The sequence below is a fragment of the Lepidochelys kempii genome, chromosome 2 (assembly GCF_965140285.1).
Source record: "Lepidochelys kempii isolate rLepKem1 chromosome 2, rLepKem1.hap1, whole genome shotgun sequence".
Classification (NCBI taxonomy): Eukaryota; Metazoa; Chordata; order Testudines; family Cheloniidae; genus Lepidochelys; species Lepidochelys kempii.
This window is the reverse complement of record NC_136381.1, coordinates 44,156,991-44,173,615: the sequence shown is the minus strand read 5'-3', so window position 1 is coordinate 44,173,615 and position 16,625 is coordinate 44,156,991. Positions and strand designations below refer to the sequence as shown.

Sequence of the window (16,625 nt, the reverse complement as noted above, 5' to 3'; positions counted from 1 at the left end):
CCCACCGTACACACCGCTGCCCGCTACACGTGAGAGAGGCTCCCCGCCGAGCGCCTCGCTCGGTGTCCCTGCAGCTCCGGAGAAGCAGCAACAAGATGGCGTCGTTCCTCTCTTTCCCCTCTCCCAACTGGCCGGGGCCACACGCATGCGCGCCCCCTTCGCTACAGTTCAGCCTACACTACACATGCGTGACCCTGCCGCCCGAGTGATTTACGCCAGGCTTATCTTTACGCATGTGCAAACTCGGTTCCTATGGCAGAGTGTCACTGCATCCTCTTCTTGTAACCGGACCCCGTGTACATGTGTCAGGTTTCCCTTCCAACGGTCATCCCCGCGTCTCACTGCGCATGTACTAGTTCATAGGCGGCCGGCGCATGGAACCTTGGTACGCGCGCGTCTGTCCTTTTCGTGGCGGCCGTTGCTTTCCCCTTTCACCCGTGCACCCCTGGCACCTCCTAGGCTGCTCCACTTTTCCTTTGCCAGCGTCTGTGGGGGCAGTGTGCATGTGCTGGGAGGGAGCTCCCGCCTCATAGTAGGCAAAGGGCCTGTCCAATTCAGCTTGAGGGTGCAGAGGCCGGGCCTGCCTGTTCCTTCAGTCTCATGGTCAATTTTGGCATCTCCTTGGCATTACCAATTGCTCCGATCTCTCCCTCTTGTTGTTGCCGGCACCCAGTGCCAGCGGCAAGCAACAGCAGGGGTTCGTTGCCCGGTGAGCGTCACCCAATATAAACACAACGGGGTGGAGAAGCAGAAAAGTTTATTCGGCGCACCAAAGAAGGTACAGGGAGAATAGAATCTCAAATCCTGCACACTGAGCAGGCAGAGTCACATACCTTTATACTCCTTATCTCTATTGCATTACACATCAGCCAAATAAAACTGCTTTGCCTTATATGGGGTTACAACAATACTTTTTCCGGCAACCTTTAACGAGCATTTTAGCAATTCAAAACAACAGCACAGGCTGCTTAGCCTTGCGATTAATGAGGCAAATAAGCGGTTATGGCCTTGTAGCTGATTCCTGCCGTTATCCTAACTTGGCGCCAGCAAACCCTACACAAAACAGCTCTATATGCAGCTGCAGCATTATTTTGGGAGTGCAAGGGCTTTCTCAGGCCAGCCAGGACTGAATTCTGTGAAGGGGGATTTAGCAAAGAGTCCTCCTCAACACTCATGGCCTTCCATCCCCTCGACTTACCTAGTGGCCATGCCCTGGGACCCCAACATTGCCTTGGTGCTGGCTGGAATAGCTTTGATGTGGGGTTGGCGGGCTGTTTTCTGGTGGGACGAGACATAGGATACTAGTGACGATGTCAAGGTAAATGAATGCGTTATAAGGTCTCTTATTTCAGAGTAGCAGCCATGTTAGTCTGTTTTCGCAAAAAGAAAAGGAGGACTTATGGCACCTTAGAGACTAATACATTTATTTGAGCATAAGCTTTCGTGAACTACAGCTCACTTCATCGGATGCATTCCTATTGTCAGTGATAGATGCCTCAGGCTAGGTCTACACTGGCATATTTTTTTCACCCAGAGTTTGGTCAGTGATAAAAAAGCACTTAAAGAAAATTGCTGTTGCGTATTCACATTGTCTTCCACTGTCGGAAGAGCGCATTCACACTTGCGGCACTTGCATCGGCAATGAGAGCAGTGCACGGTGCAGCTCTCCCCCCTCTGCTGCTCAGTCTTGTGCGAAGGTGGAGGGGATCGTGGCACATCGTGAGTCCAGGCTCATTGCCCAGCGATGCACTGCTTTCCGTCCCAGCATTCCATGTGCTTTCATCTTCAGTTTGCGGCATTTTTCAATGTCCCTTGTTTTCTGTTTGCCCCACCACATCTATTTGCAGGAATGGGTCCTGTGCTGATCTCCACTGCTCTGCAAGCTATCACTTTGTGAATAGCAGTGCTGTTATTCTTGAAGCTGCGAAGGCAACGGCAGTCACAGTTGCCTGATGCGGTGTCCAACATCGAAAGCAGCAACATTAGGTTACTTTTGGCATTCACAAAACAGCTGAACACAGTGGAACATCACTTTTGGGCTTGGGAAACTAGTACTGAGTGAAAGGATCGCATTGTTATACAGGTCTGGGAACTTTCGGATGCGGAAAGCCACCTTCCTGGAACTGTGTGCGGCACTTGCCCCAGACCTGCGGCACAAGGATACCCAAATGAGAACTGCACACTCGGTGGAAAAGCCTGGGGCAATTGCAGTATGGAAGCTGGCAGTTCCAGACTGCTATCAGTCAGTCGTGAACCAATTTGGAGTGGGAAAGTCGACCACTGGGGCTGTGTTAACACAAGTGTGCAAGGCAATGAATCACATCCTATTGCAAAGACCCTGACTCTTGGCAACGTGCGTGAAATGTAGATGGCTTTGCAGAAATGGGTTTCCCTAACTGCAGAAGTGCAATAGATGGAATGCATATTCCAATTCTGGTACTGGGCCACCTTGCGACAAAGTACATCAATTGGAAGGGGTACTTCTCCAAGGTTTTTCAGGTGCTTGTGGATCCTCATCGACATTTCACTGACATCAGTGCAGGATGGTCCAGAAAGGTGCATGATGCATGTATCTTTAGGAATAGTGGCCTGTACAGAAAGCTGCAAGCAGGGACTTTCTTACCATAAGGTCATCGTAGGGGAAGTCAGTATGCCCATAGTGATTCTGGGAGACCTGGCGTCTAAGTTCCCTCTAAGCTGCGTAGCTGTATGGCTGTGCAGCTGTCTATTAAGCCCCGCACAGGGGCTCAGGACTGTGGTGGGGAGAGATGCCTCTCCCCCAGCATGGACCTGCCGCAGCAGGGAGAGGCGCCCCACCCCGAAAGCCCCAGTGTGGAGCTGCCACAGTGGGGAGAGGCGCCCCTCCCTGCCGGCCCCAGCACGGACCTCCCCTGGACTTGCTGTGGCCGGGGGAGAGGAGCTCCTCTCCCAGCCTGGCCCAGGCCCACCAAAGCTGCCGGGGAGAGGAGCCCCTCCCTCTGCCAAGCCCAGCCCCGCTGGAGCTGCTGTGCCTGGGAAGCAATGCCTCTCCCCCAGCCCTGAGCTGCTGTGGCGACAGAGGCCTGGGGAGAGTCTCGGGTCAGCCTTGGGTCAACCTGCACCCCAAACCCATTATTCCTGGCCCCACCCCAGAGCCTGCAGCCCCCCGCACCCAAACACTCTGCCCCAGCCCTGAGCCCCTTCCCGTGCCCTGAACCACTCATCCCCGTCCCCACTACCAGAGCCCACACTCCCAGCCAAATCCCTCACACCCCTGCACTCCAACCCTCTGCCACAGCCCTGAGCCCCCTCTCACACTTCGAAACTCTCGGACCTACCCCCCACCACATGAATTTTGTTATGTGCATCAATATGAAGGTGATGTGTCATACATCACCTCCATATTGGTGCACATAACAAAATTCATTCCGCACACGGACATAAAAAATTAGAGGGAACACTGCCTGGCGTACACCTTAATTGCATGGCTCCTGAAGTTGTACATGGGAAACCTAGATAGCAATAAGGAGTGGTTCAACAACAGGCTCAGTAAGTGCAGAATGATCATGGAATGTGTGTTTGGCCGGTTAAAGGCGGGTTGGCAATGCCTATATGGCAGGTTAGACCTCAATGAGGAAAATATTCCCATGGTTGTAGCCGCGTGTTGCACGTTGCATAATATGTGTGAAGGGAAGGGCAAAAAGTTTACTCAGGGGCGGACTGCCGAGACAGAATGCCTGGCTGCTGATTTTGAGCGGCCAGATACCCCAGGGCCATACTGCCTAGCCATGCGGGAAATGCCCAGCATGCAGAAACAAAGCCAGCATTCTACACTTCTCTGCCCTCAACCCGCTTCAGAACTTCACAAAGCAAAACCACTTACCAGGGGACTCCTCTCCTGCTTCTGGCTCACCAAAGAGCGACTGCAGAGACTGGCTAGACACCTCTGGAGTGAAGAACAGCCCCTGACTGGACTCACCATCAGGCGACTGTGCCATGGGCTCCACATCTTTTTCAGCTTCCACCTCTTCATCAATGACTTCCTCTGGATTTGGTACACTTTCCACTGGCTCCAGACCCACCAAAGTATCCACGGTGCTCTTGGTGGTGGAGGTGGGGTCGCCTAGGATAGCATCCAACTCCTTATGAAAACGGCAGGTCTGGAGTGCAGCACTCGAGCGACCGTTTGCCTTCCTCACCTTATGGTACACGTTCCTCAGCTCTTTCACCTTTGCACTGCAGCATATCCCAGTCTTATCCCTTTTCACACAAGCTGCACGCAATCTGGCCGAAGGTATCGAAATTCCTACAGCTGGAGTGCAGCTGGGACTGGTCAGCCTCCTCTCCCCAAACACTTATCAGATCCAGTAGCTTCAGTGGTCCAAGCGGGAGATTGTTTGCTGCATGGAGCCACCGTGGTCACCTGGGAGGATGCAATGTGAGCTCTCCATGCTGCGCAAACAGGAAGGGGAATTTCAAAATTCCCAAGGTTTTAAAGTGGGAGGGATGGAAGGTTGTTTACCTGGCAGCAGAGTTGAAACTGCTGACCAGAGTGGTGAGGATGGGCATTGTGGGACACATTCTGAAGGCCGATAACAGCACTAAAATCAAGCGCGGTGTCTACACTGGCACTAGAACGATAAAACTTTGGGACAAAAAGCCTTATGGCACTCATTGAAGTGGTTTTATTACAGCGCTGCAACTGAGGAGTTTCGTCGCAAAAATTGGCTTTGTGCAGTGTGTACACCTCTGCTGTTTCCTTGCCAAAGGTTGCCTTTTGGTGAAAAAACTTACCAGTGTAGACCATGCCTTAGAGACTGGGCATTACGAGAGAGCATTAAGTCAGGATTCTGCTCTCCATTTGAGTAACAACTATCTTCAATTTTGGTTTGGAAATAGGTGCCGGTTTTTCTGGAAGGAGTCTCCAGCTTTCTAGTCTTGCTGCATGGGGACATACTTTTCTTATTATTTTATTGTGAAAAATACAAGATAGTTGGTGGAATACAAAATGTAGGCGAATTGAGTTTATATGACAGCTGGACCTCTTTGCTGTCTCCAGGAGAGATGTTACTGGTGCAGGAAGATAAAAGTCTCTGTCACCAGGTAACTAGACCCTTAAGAGAGTCATTGTTACTGCTGAAATGTGTATCCAGTTGGGAACTGCTAGGGAGCAATTGGTGTGATAAACTTGGTATGAGTTTGCAATAATACCACACAGGATCATAAACTGTCATGTAATTTTGTGTCTGGAAAAGGATGGTCAGGAATAATAATGAAGACATCTAGTGTACTGAAGTTTTGGTAGGGTTTAGAGAGGCAGGAGGGGTACAGGTGAGTTTTGGTAGCTGGGGAAAAGGGAGAAGAAATTACCCTCTTTTTCCTTCTCATCCAGCCATTTTTCTTCTGCACCATAACTCTGCCCACCTTTCTAAATAAAAAGTAAAGCAGGATAAAATCAAAGGTGAGCTGAGAGAGAAAGGTATCTAGAGTTGTGTCCCCTTTGCTGTTTTCTGCTCACTGCTTCTGATTTTACCTTTGCTTTGCAGGCAAAAAAAAAAAAAATTAAATCTATTTTGATACAAGTTTATTTCTCCTGCCTCTGCCTTGGTCTATACGATCCCCTTTTACTGGGTTCTCTGACCTTATATTTTATGCTATTCTTATATTCCCCTTTCTTTGTACCTTTTCTCCCAGCCTACTCATCTTTTTTTCTTCCTTATTTCTCATCCTATTCCTCCCTCCCTCCCATTTAATCAATGGACACAATAATACCAGGGTACAAAATATATTGGAATGACTGAACAGGTGGTGCTTGTGCAAGAGTGGCACTATATGTGAAAGAAGGCGTAGAATCAAATGAAGTAAAAATCTTAAATGAACCAAACTGTACCATAGAATCTTTCTGCATAGTAATTCTATGCTCGAATAATAAGAATATAGCAGTAAGGATATATTACCGACCACCTGACCAGGATGGTGATAGTGACTGTGAAATGCTCAGGAAGATTAGAGAGGCTATTAAAATAAAAAAACCTCAATAATAAAGGGGGATTTCAACTATCCCCATATTGACTGGGTACATGTCACCTCAGGACGGGATGCAAAGATAAAGTTTCTTGACACCTTAAATGAGAGCTTCTTGGAGCAGCTAGTCCTGGAACCCACAAGAGGAGAGGCAATTTTTGATTTAGTCCTAAGTGGACCACAGGATTTGGTCCAAGAGGTGAATATAGCTGGGCTGTTTGGGAATAGTGACCATAATATAATTAAATTTCACATCCCTGTGGTGGGGAAAACACAACAGCAGCCCAACACGGTGTCGTTTAATTTCAAAAAGAGGGACTACACAAAAATGGGGAAGTTAGTGAAACAGAAATTAAAAAGTACAGCGCCAAAAGTGAAATCCCTGCAATCTGCATGGAAACTTTTTAAAGATATCATAATTGAGGCTCACCTTAAACGTATACTCCAAATTAAAAAACATAGTAAGAGAACCAAAAAAGTGCCACCGTGACTAAACAACAAAGTAAAAGAAGCAGTGAAAGGCAAAAAGGCATCCTTTAAAAAGTGCAAGTTAAATCCTAGTGAGGAAAACAGAAAGGAGCATAAATTCTGGCAAATGAAGTGTAAAAATATAATTAGGAAGGCCAAAAAAGAATTTGAAGAACAGCTAGCCAAAGCCTCAAAAAGTAATAGCAATGGTTTTTTTAAGTACAACAACCAGTGGAGCCACTGGACAACCGAGATACTAAAGGAGCACTCAAGGCTGATAAAGCCATTGTAGAGAAACTAAATGAATTCTTTGTATTCAGGGCTGATTCCCCACTCCGGCACTTGGAGTAAAGAAGGTGCAGGCCCGCAAGGATTTTAAAAATTCATATGGGCCACTCCAGGCTGGTATTAAACTTCCAAGGTCACAGCTTTTCTCTGACCTTGGATGGCTAGACGCTGCCACCACCCAAGTGCAAACCACCCCCCACCCCACTCTTTTTGAGAACCCAGGAAGGAACACTTGGAAATTCCTTCCTGTGGGGTGCCCTTAAGCCCTTTCACATACACCCCACCCTGGGAAGAGCTCAGAAAAAAACAAAGGAAATAAGCTGTTGCCACCAGCTAATTAAACAACATCCACAAACCTCTTAGGGACACAAAAATTCAATCCTGTTTTTAAAAAAGGTAAATTTTATTAAAAACAAAAAGAAAGGAAATACATTTGGAACTTAGGCTTTTTGCTAGATTTTAAAAGAAACAATTACAAAAATTAAGCATCAAGATAGCTCTTTTGAGGTTTAGCTTAAAGATTACAAGCAAAAGATCTATCTGGCTTTAAGATTAAACTCGATAAGTTTATGGAGGACATAGTATGATGGGATAACATGGTTTTGGTAATTAAATATTCATGGTAAATAGGCCCAATGGCCTGTGATGGGATATTAGATGGGGTGGGATCTGAGTTACCCAGGAAAGAATTTTCTGTAGTATCTGGCTGATGAATCTTGCCCATATGCTCAGGGTTTAGCTGATTGCCATATTTGGGGTCGGGAAGGAATTTTCCTCCAGGGCAGATTGGAAGAGGCCCTGGAGGTTTTTCGCCTCCCTCTGTAGCATGGGGCACGGGTCACTTGCTGGAAGATTCTCTGCTCCTTGAAGTCTTTAAACCACAATTTGAGAACTTCAGTAGCTCAGACATAGGTGAGAGGTTTTTCGCAGGAGTGGGTGGGTGAAATTCTGTGGCCTGCGTTGTGCAGGAGGTCAGACTAGATGATCATAATGGTCCCTTCTGACCTTAAATCTACGAAACTATAAAAGAGAAGCATTTGGGTTTAGCACAAAGGAGTTCACAAGCCAATAAGAAAGAAAAGACATAACCCTCATAGTGTTTATTTTAGACATTCCCTGATCTGGGGTTTTAGATAAGTAGGTTTGAGGTATGAATTGATGTTTTTCATACCTGGTTTTAAAGCTGCTTACAGCATTGCTACTCTGTGTCTCCGCTCTCTGGAGAGCGACACAAAGGGAAAGCTTTTTTCCCCAATTTTAAAAAGTTCTAGCCCTCCCATTGGCTCTTTTGGTCAGGTGCCCACTCCCTTTCCTTTACCTGGGGGACTTTCTTATCCCTTTACAGGTTAAGCAAGCAGAGAACAACCACCAAGAGGGACTTTATAGCTAACGGGCTGGCTGGGTGTCCATAAAAGGGAGCTACCTGCCACTCCCTTCATTTATCACAGCATCAATCTTCACGGCTGAGGATGTGAGGGAGATTCCCAAACCTGAGCCATTCTTTTTAGGTGACAAATCTGAGGAACTGTCCCAAATTGAGGTGTCATTAGAGGAGGTTTTGGAACCAATTGATAAACTAAAGAGTAATGTCACCAGGACCAGATGGTATTCACCCAAGAGTTCTGAAGAACTCAAATGTGAAATTGCAGGACTACTAATGGTAGTCTGTAACCTATCATTTAAATCAGCTTCTGTACCAAATGACTGGAGGATAGGCAATGTGATGCCAATTTTTAAAAACGGCTCCAGAGGTGATCCCGGCAATAACAGGTCGGTAAGCCTGACTTCAGTTCTGGGCAAACTGCTTGAAACTATAGTAAAGAACAACACTGTCAGACACATAGATGAACATAATTTGTTGGGGAACAATCCCTCATCAAAGGCTCTTAAGCAAAGTAAACTGTAATGTGATAAGAGGGAAGGTTCTCTCATGGATCTGTAACTGGTTAAACGATAGGAAACAAAGGGTAGGAATAAATGGTCAGTTTGCAGAGAGAGGTAAATAGTGGTCCTCCATATTCATACATGATCTGGAAAACAGGGTAAACAGTGAGATGCCAAAATTTGCAGATGATACAAAACTACTTAAGATAGTTAAGTCCAAAGCAGACTGCAAAGAGCTACAAAAGGATCTCTCAAAACTGGGTGACTGGGCAACAAAATGGCAGATGAAATTCAATATTGATAAATGCAAAGTAATGCACATTGGAAAACATAATCCCAACTATACATATAAAATGATGGGTTCTAAATTAGCTGTTACCACTCAAGAGAGATCTTGGCATCATTGTGGATAGTTCTCCAAAAACATCAACTCAGTGTTCTGCAGCAGTCAAAAAAGCGAACAGAATGTTGGGAATCATTAAGAAAGGGATAGATAATAAGAGAGAAAATATAATTTTGCCTCTATATAAATCCATGTTATGCCCACATCTTGAATACTGTGTGCAGATATGGTCGCCCCCATCTAAAAAAAGATATATTGGCATTAGAAAAGGTTCCAAAATGGGCAATATAAATGATTAGGGGTATGGAACAGCTTCCATATGAGAGATTAATAAAACTGGGACTTTTCAGCTTGGAAAAGAGACGACTAAGGGGGGATATGATTGAGGTCTATAAAGTCATGACTGGTATGGAGAAAGTAAATAAGAAAGGCTTATTTACTTCTTACAAACACAACAACTAGGGGTCACCAAATGAAATGAATAGACAACAGGTTTAAAACAAACAAAAGGAAGTATTTCTTCAATCAATGCACAGTCAAGCTGTGGAACTCCTTGCCAGACGATGTTGTGAAGGCCAGGACTATAACAGGATTCAAAAAAGAACTAGACAAATTCATGGAGGACAAGTCCATCAATGGCTACTAGCCAGGATGGGCGGTGATGGTGTCCCCAGCCTCTGTTTGTCAGAAGCTGGGAACGGGTGACAGGGGATGGATCACTTGGTGATTACCTGTTCTGTTCTTTCCCTGGGGCACCGGGACCTGGCCACTGTCAGAAGACAGGATACTGGGCTAGATGGACCCTTGATCTGACTAGTATGGCCGCTCTTATGTTCTCCCTCTTTCTGCCACACTCACCCATTCTCTAAATTAACTAGCAGTCTTTTGTATTTTTCTCCCTCACACCACATTGTGCTTTTCTCAACCTGGTGTTCCGCTGTGGGGGAGGGGAGAAGCAGTCGCACAGCCACCAGCCCACCCTTTCCTCCCCTGTGCAGCTCCCTCTGATTCCTAAGAAGAAGGACCCGCCTTGAACTGTGTCTGGCCCCTCTGGCTGTCCGTAGCTGGGGCTGTTCTTTACTCGTCGGGGGAGGTGGGGCTCGCCAATCCCCGCGCGGGGTCGGGACGCTTAGAGGCTGCTGGGATCTGAGTAGCCATGGCGACGGTGGGGCGCTGTGGCGCCGCTGCGCTGCTCCTGGCGCTCAGCGTGCGGCTCTCGGCTGGGCAGACTTTCTCCCTGCCTCTGCGCCAGCCGCAGGACTGCGGCCATGCCCGTTACTTCGATATCTCCAGCCTGGCGTGCGGCCAGTGCGGGCCCCACCAGGGGCGGAGCGCCAGGGGTGAGAGCGAGCGAGGGGCCCAGGCGGGGGCGTCCTGTCTCCCAGCAGGCGGGGCAGGGTGTGTAAGAGGCCTAGCCTGCCCCCCGCCGCCTAGGCACTGGGGGTGGGTGAACCCCATCTCTTGGGGGGAGCTGTTCTTGGAGGCTCAGCTCCGTCGCGGGGTGGCAGAGCCTGGGCTGAGGGGGCTGCGTCGTGTTACGGCCCGCTGCGGGCTGCGTTCCCGAAGTACCCGTTAAAGCCGTGTTTGTGGTGGTCCCGGGGAGCTGAGCGGCGCGTCACGCTAAGCAGGGCAGGTGGGGGGTTTGTTCATCGTTTTGGCTCTTACGACACTGACGCGTTTGTTTTAATTCATCGTTTGCATGGCAGAAATCGGGATGCTCATTCTTTGCACGTGAACTGTTTGGCAAGTCTCCAGTGATCACCCATGGATAGTGGGGTAGTGATGCTTCTAGGGGAAAGTGGTGATCCAGGGAATTTTGTCCTAAGACTTTTTGTTTTTCACAGTAGCATAGGTGGGTTGAATTTACAGTACATTTACCATCCTGGGGCAGTAACTTTACCTTGTGGGAACGTTGCAAGACAAGTTTCTCATTTCTGCGGTGTTCAGTTTGTTTGTGGTTTGGGGTTTGTTTTTAAGAATAGGAGTAAACCTGAAATGCAGGTCTTATTTTTATTGTCTAGTTCTACCACAATAATACTGCTGAGGAAGAAATTCAGTTTCCTCCAAATGTGTGAATCTTGGACAGATATGAAGCAGAGAAAGAGGAAGGTTTAAAAAAATACATCATTTTGACCAGCTGAATGTAATTCCGATGTGATCATCTTTTTTTCATTTCGTGTAACAATTGTCCCAAGCGACAAGCCTAGAAATGAGAGAACAAAGTTTTAGTCTTTTCCTTTTTGTGTTAAATATGCGTAAATGTGGTGCTCATTAACTGAAGAGTTAATAGTATTAGTCAAGGTTCTTTCCACAATACGTGGCTGACATACGATGATGTTTATAAGTATTTCTGGGTCTTTGACACTTGTAAATTTCTGCAAACATTTACTTGATCAGATAGGTCCAGTACTGTAGAACCTCAAAGATACAAATACCAGAGTTACTGACTGAAGGGTCACAAGTGCCTGTATCTTAAAGGTAGGCACATCTGGGCTGCCTGTCCCCCACAACCGGGCAGCCACTTATAGCTGTGGTGAATGCTGTTTTCCCCTCTGCCTCTCCCCTGGCTGGGAGGGGGACAAGCTTGCAAGCTCGGAGCTTGGGAAAGAAACTTCTAAAACTGCTATTGAAACCTGACCTGGAGTGTAAGCTGCTGGAGCCTGAGCTCTGGAGGAGCAGCTCAGTTTTAAAGGACCACAGCCTGCACCACTCAGTGGTTTGAGCATTGGCCTGCTAAAGCCAGGGTTGTGAGTTCAATCCTTGAGGGGGCCATTTAGGGATCTGGGGCAAAAATTGGGAATTGGTCCTGCTTCAAGCAGGGGGTTGGACTAGATGACCTCCTGAGGTCCCTTCCAACCCTAACCTTCTATGATTAACCACGCACTGACACTGCGGTGCCTCAGGGTGCCTCACTCATCACCCTTGCAGCTGGGGCCATCCTCACTCACCGCCCAGCCACTGCAAAGCTGTGAGCCCCTGCTCCGAGCAGTCCGCTCTGAGGAGCGTCCAATAAAGCAGGGGTGGCCAACCTGACCCTGAGAAGGAGCCAGAATTTACCAGTGTACATTGCCAAAGAGCCACAGTAATACATCAGCAGCCCACCATCAGCTCCCTGCCCCCGCTCCCAGAGCCTCCTGCCCACCAGCAGCGTTGCTGTTCAGCACCTCCCCCTCCTTCCCCGCACCTCCTGATCAGCTGTTTCGTGGCGTGCAGGAGGCTCTAGGGAGAAGCGGGGGAGTGAGGGCATAGCAGGTTTAGGGGAGGGGGTGGGAAACGGGGCGGGCAGGGCCTGTGGTAGAGCCAGGGGTTGAGCTGTGAGCACCCCCCAGCACACTGGAAAGTTGGCGCCTGTAGCTCCAGCCCCAGAATCGGTGCCTATACAAGGAGCCGCATGTTAACTTCTGAAGAGCTGCCATGTGGCTCTGGAGCCACAGGTTGGCCACCCCTGCAATAAAGGCTTGTTCAGAGTTACAAACAACCTCCATTCCTGAGGTGTTTGTAACTCTGAGGTTCTGCTGTAGTTCATTTCAGGTTATTCAACAAGTTCAGTGCAATAAGTAGTTCAAAGTTATGAAACAGATTGGGACCTGAAAAAGCAGGAAAACTTACTTTCCTCTTTGAATCTATATATGAAAACTAGGGGTGAGAAAGGCAAGATCTACTACAGTAGTACCTCAGAGTTATGAACACCAGAGTTACAAACTGACCAGTGAACCACGCGTCTCATTTGGAACTGGAAGTATGCAATCAGACAGCAGGAGAGAGAGAGAAGCAAATACAGTGCAGTATTGTGTTAAATGTAAACTACTAAAATAAAAGCAATATTTTTCTTCTACATAGTAAAGTTTCAAAACTGTATTAAGTCAATGTTCAGTTGTAAACTTCTGAAAGGAGAATCGTAACACTTTCTTCACAGTTAAGAACACTTCAGAGTTACGAACAACCTCCATTCCTGAGGTGTTTGTAACTCTGAGGTTATACTGTTTTATGTGATCTCTCCAGAGCTGAGAGCATTTAGAATAGGTTCTGTTTTGAAATGTATATACATAAAAAAATTCAAAACATGCTGTTGTTACGTGAGTATTGTACATTCATGTGAAGAAGGGAATAATGGATCAGAAAAGTTCTGAGAATTTTTTTAAATGACCTTGCCAAATTGATTATTGACATAGTTCAATATTTTACATGTTTAATTTTATATCCACTTTTGTTTTGTAATAGAAATAGCAATAAATGTAAACAACAATTGGTGGCCCTGTTCCTATGTGGCATGGTGTACCCTCAGCTTTCACAGCTGAAATCAGTGGAAGTTGCGAGCACTACACACTTCGCGGGATCAAGCCCATTGAATAGTATTTGAAGATAGGTTATTTTACTATTCATGTTTGAATAAAGGAAAAAATATATTTTAAAAGTACTGAATTTAAAATAGCTTACAAAATAACTTTGAAGCTCTTTGCACACAAAGAAGACAGTTGTTTTCCAGGTTATCTTTAATCTTTCAGAGTAATTCTACTTTTGAAGGGTAAAAACTGAACTCTGACATGAACATTCTAAAAGAAGTGGAGTGTTTTTACTGCAGTTCTTATTCAAACATTGTAGTTGTTTAAGTAGGAAATTGCGAGTCTTCATTTAAGAGCTGTAGCAATTGCTCGACAATAGAGTTGGGGTTTATTTGTATAAATTGGGGTGAAAATAAAACTATTTACTTTTTAGGTATTTCATGTGTATGTCTACCAGGATTCAAGATGGTTTCTAATAATGGTGGGCCTTCTGTTGTTTGTGAAAAATGCCCAGAGAATATGGTAGGTATTAAGCTTTACATATTGTGATATGATGATACATTTTTGTAGTTTTACAGGTCTTCTATAAGTTTTATTTTTTTAATAAAATTTATTACAAAATTTCTTACTTAATTTTGTTCGGAAAATTTTAACTTAATGTTTTAATAGCAGTATTTTTATTTAGAACTATTCAAAATTTTGTGTTCAGATATTGGTAAGAGTGCCATATTTATGAAACTTGTGATTCATCTTACAACAGTTTTTAGCTGTCTATGACAAACATGGGGAGCTTCCTTTGAATGTAAGATGAGAAAAATGTTTTTAATTTTTGTGGGAAAATTTGACTTTTGTAATGTTTAAAGGCTGTACTTTTTATGTTTGTAAAAGTGAGTCATTGCCAAGAAAATTTCAGTGAGGCTAGAATAAGGATACTGAAATAAACAGTAGTAACCAATGTTAATAAGGTGATAGGCAAGCGTAAACCTGCCTTGAATAACTTTTTGGTTTGCTCATTCTCTCATACAACCAAATACTTTGCTAACCAAACAAGTTGTAGAACACACAGGTTTCTTAAAAGCTGACCAATTTAAGCATGATTTAAGAAAAAATAATGTATAAAATGTCATGAGTGAGCAAACAACTTAAGGGTATTCTAAATTTTGGTTTAATCTCTTATCAGTCCTTGCTTTCTTTATGGCTATGTCTACACTGCACTTTCATCTGTAAAACTTGTGTCGTTCAGGGGTGTGGTTTTTTTCAAACCCCTGACCGACAAAAGTTTTACAGTCAAAAAGCAGTAGCATGGACAGCGCAAGATGCTCTACTGACAACAAAGCTACTGTCCCTCATTGGGGGTGGCTTTATTTTTTTGGCAGAAGAGCAGCCACGCTGTGTACCTTACAGCGGCAGGGCTGTAGCAGCACAGCTGTGCCCTTGTAAGGTGTGCAGTGTAGACATAGCCTAAGTGACTGATGGCTGTGTCTCTGCACGAAGACCACCCCTTCATGAAATCCCTAGGCTCAGTTGTTGGGTTTTTTGCTTCTTGTCTATTTTTGGCATTTGTATAGCTTAGACTACCATAATGCCTAGACTGTGGCCTTCCAGCTTTGGTCATCTTATCTCTACCTTTAACACAAGCAGCGACTTTTACATTGATCTTCAAAGATATGTATCTTATTAACTTTTGACTGTTACTTAGTAAATTCTTATTGCCTATCTAGACTAAGTAAACTTGTGACTTCATGTCAGCTTCTTTAATCTCACTGTTTTAAAGACCGAGGTGTTTCTTGTCGCTCTAGCAAACCTCCTCGGGCATAGCTCCATTTCTGTCTTCCTTCTTTATTGTAACTAAGGCTTACTATATCCTTCTGTTGCAGGGTGGATTAAATTTAAATTGATTTAAATCACTAGTCAGGAAGACTCGGTTTAATCATGGATTTCTACATAAAAGTGCATTCTTGTTGGTTGTTCTAACCTTAATATATATTCTTCACAACTCAGAGATAGATGTAGGTTTCATTTTTAGAAGATACACACTATACATTTTTAAAGCTATTTATTTTTAAAACTTTTCAGATTAGTTTTACAGGTATATCAGAAAATGAATGATAGTTTGGCTTTTTCATTTACCAAAGGTAATTGAAGCAGATATTTATGAAGTCACTGGGAAGTGAACGAGCTTCAATCCAACAGGTTAATCATTAATATTTGGAGGATTTTCTTGCCATGCTGTATTAGGAGGAGAACATCATCAGACACACAAATTGTTTTATTTAACTAAATTTTAAATTTAATTTAAATAAAGTTATGTATTCTGGATTTTTTTCTTCAACAGCAAACATAATATTTTAACAAAACAAGCATATGAATTTAGTTTAACATTCAAGTGTTTTAAAATCAGGGTTGCTTAAATTGTATTTAACTAAAATAGTTAATTTTTTTTTTTAAAGCAAGAATTAATTTGATTGTCAGCCAGGTCAACATGAGAAACCATAAAATATTGGCTTCTGCAGCTAACTCGGTCATCTTCACCTTCATTTTCCTCTTTGTTCATAATCTGGAAAAGAAAAACAAGCTTTCCTGCTTTTTCAGGTCCCAAACGATTTCTCAATTTGGAATGAATTAGTCCAAAAGAAGAAAATATTCTTTCTACAACGGGAGAAGAAGCTACTGCTGTTAAAGTGAGGATTATCACTTCAACAGTCTCCGAATCCAAGTGCTTAAGTGACTTCCACCAGTTCACTGGTGCGATTTTCTTTAAAACATCAGTAAACATATATTTCTTGAATGGTTCACCTTTTGCTCTGAAGTTTATTATAGTTGGCATTATGAAGGGATGATTCCTGGATGTCCATGTCATAACTAACTCCTCTTCAGCAGTTAAGGTTTGACCCTGGTACCGAGTATTGAGAATATTTGCAAGAAAATGAGCTGGAGATAGTGCTTGTCCCATTTGTTTTTTTTAAATGATTGTAATTTAACTCCTGTCATTGCATATTTCTCTTTTTAAGATCTCCCTCAGTTCCTTCCTAATTTCAACAGCATCAGCAATAAAACAGCTATTTCCCTGCATTTTGTTCAAGGCTACAGAAATAGGCTTCAGGGTACTCCGCATTCATTCAACATTTCTCTTAAGCCCAATGTTGAGAACTTTGGCTGACAGTGTCATCTATTTTTTTCATGATTTTCTTCACAAACTGTCATCAGATTAGGCCAGTTCTTGATATAATGCTCAGAACAGTCCACTACCGTGTTCCATCACACGTCTTGTGGGAGAGTTAACTTGGTTCCTCCTACTTTTTTCAGAGCAGCTGCTGCAAAGTGGTTGTTACGAAAGTATTTTGCAATTTCAACAA

At 44.6% G+C, this 16,625-nt stretch overlaps 2 protein-coding genes across 8 annotated transcripts in view; one reads left to right on the top strand and one right to left on the bottom strand.

The window, feature by feature from the left end:
* Positions 1-130, bottom strand: part of RBM12B (RNA binding motif protein 12B) — a 46,942-nt gene extending 46,812 nt beyond the window's left edge. For 4 of the 6 annotated variants that reach the window (XR_013635289.1, XR_013635290.1, XM_073330579.2 and 1 more), the window contains exon 1: positions 15-130. The gene's annotated coding sequence lies outside the window, so the exon portion shown is untranslated. Of the gene's footprint in view, positions 1-5 lie in introns of all 6 variants that reach the window. The other 2 variants (XM_073330580.2, XM_073330581.2) reach the window with 1 other exon arrangement.
* Positions 131-10,108: 9,978 nt separating this feature from the next.
* Positions 10,109-16,625, top strand: part of TMEM67 (transmembrane protein 67) — a 61,446-nt gene continuing 54,929 nt past the window's right edge. The window contains exons 1-2 of one of the 2 annotated variants that reach the window (XM_073330575.1): positions 10,109-10,326; positions 13,703-13,791. In XM_073330575.1, the coding sequence (XP_073186676.1) occupies positions 10,143-10,326; positions 13,703-13,791 (273 nt within the window). In that variant the 5' untranslated portion in view covers positions 10,109-10,142. The other variant, XM_073330576.2, reaches the window with a different exon arrangement.